Source organism: Charadrius vociferus, unplaced genomic scaffold (genome assembly GCF_000708025.1).
Source record: "Charadrius vociferus isolate BGI_N301 unplaced genomic scaffold, ASM70802v2 scaffold631, whole genome shotgun sequence".
In the NCBI taxonomy this organism is placed as follows: domain Eukaryota; kingdom Metazoa; phylum Chordata; class Aves; order Charadriiformes; family Charadriidae; genus Charadrius; species Charadrius vociferus.
The window spans coordinates 16262-17862 of NW_009646948.1; the positions used below are offsets into that span (position 1 = coordinate 16262).

At 57.2% G+C, this 1601-nt stretch overlaps 1 protein-coding gene across 1 annotated transcript in view; it reads right to left on the bottom strand.

The window, feature by feature from the left end:
* LOC104295381 (protocadherin gamma-A7-like) overlaps positions 1-1541 on the bottom strand; it is a gene marked incomplete at its 3' end in the record, with an annotated part of 14043 nt that extends 12502 nt beyond the window's left edge. Inside the window, exon 1 of the mRNA XM_009895137.1 lies at positions 6-1541. Within this exon, the coding sequence (XP_009893439.1) occupies positions 6-1541 (1536 nt within the window). The remainder of the gene's footprint in view (positions 1-5) is intronic.
* Between the last annotated feature and the right edge of the window lie 60 nt (positions 1542-1601).

The window sequence follows — 1601 nt, forward strand, 5'->3', positions numbered from 1 at the left end:
AGCGCGCCCGTCTCCGCCTGCACCGACACGTACGACGACAGCGCCGCGCCGCGCACCCGACCCTCCCACAGCCGGTACCGCACGCGCGCGTTCTGACCCCAGTCCGCGTCCGACGCCCGCACCGTCAGCACCAGCGCGCCCGCCGCGTTGTTCTCGGGCACACGGGCGCTGTAGCGCGCCTCCGCGAACACCGGCGCGTTGTCGTTCACGTCCAGCACGCGCAGCGCCAGCACCGCGCTGCTCCACAGCGGCGGCGACCCGCTGTCCGACGCCCGCACCGTCACGTTGTACGCCGACACCTCCTCCCGGTCCAGCTCCTGTGCAGTCACCACGCGATAGTAGTCCTCGAACGTCTTCTCCAGACGGAACGGGAGGCTCTCGGCAATGCTGCACCGCACGTCTCCGTTGGCCCCCGAGTCCCTGTCTTGGACGTTGAAAATTGCAATGACTGTCCCCAGAGGTGTATCTTCTGGGACCGGACTGAACACGGACATAATGACAATCTCGGGGATGTGGTTGTTCACATCAGCGACCGTGATGATGACCTTGCTGTGGGTCGAGAGCCCACCCGCGTCCCGAGCCTGCACATCCAGTTCGTAAAACTTCGGTTCCTCGAAATTCAGCTTCTCTGTTATCTCAATTTCTCCACTTTCCGGGTCTAGCTTAAAAGTCTTGTCGAACTTCTCCGGGATTTTAAAGAACGAATACTTCACCTGGGCGTTTGGCCCTTCGTCTCTGTCAGTCGCTGTCACTTGTAACACCCGACTTCCCACGGGCGCGTCTTCTCTCACGGTCACCTTATAAATGGGCTGAGTAAATTCCGGAGCATTGTCGTTTCCATCTAAAACAATGATTTGGATTGTTGTCGATCCCGATCTCACAGGAGTCCCGCTGTCTATGGCTGTTAGGATTAAAGTATGAGCAGCCTGCAGTTCCCTATCCAAAGATTTTACCAATATTAATTCCGGATATTTCATACCGTCATCTCCGTTTTTCACGTCCAAGGTGAAATAGGTGCTCTCGCTACACTCGTAATTCTGTAAAGAGTTCACTCCTATGTCAGGGTCTTGAGCTTTCTCCAACGGGAAACGCGTGCCCGGTGCAGTATACTCGCTGATTTCCAAGACGCTGTTCCTTTCTGAGAAACTTGGCGAATTATCATTAATATCAAGTATTTCTACCTCCCCTCTGTAAAGGTTCATTGGATTTTTAAGAAGAAGCTCAAAATTTAGAACGCATTTAGCAACAGCTGCGCATATCTCCTCTCTGTCCACCCGCTCCTTCATAGATAAGTGGCCGTTTTGCAAGTCGAAAACAAAGTACTGCGTCCTACCTGTGTCAAAAACGCGGGCGCCTCGGGCGCGGAGCACCGGCATATCCAGCCCGAGGTCCTTGGCCACGTCGCCCACGAACGAGCCCTTCGGCAGCTCCTCGGGAACCGAGTAGCGCAGCTGCCCCCACGCCACCTCCCACGCCGCCACCACCACGTACCAAAGCAGGGCTCGCTCCCAACGGCCCGGGCGCCCTCCTTTCTCCGCCATTGTAAAGCTCGGCAGCAGTTGCCCGCTCGCCTCTTCGCCCACCGGAGCTGGTCCGGGGGG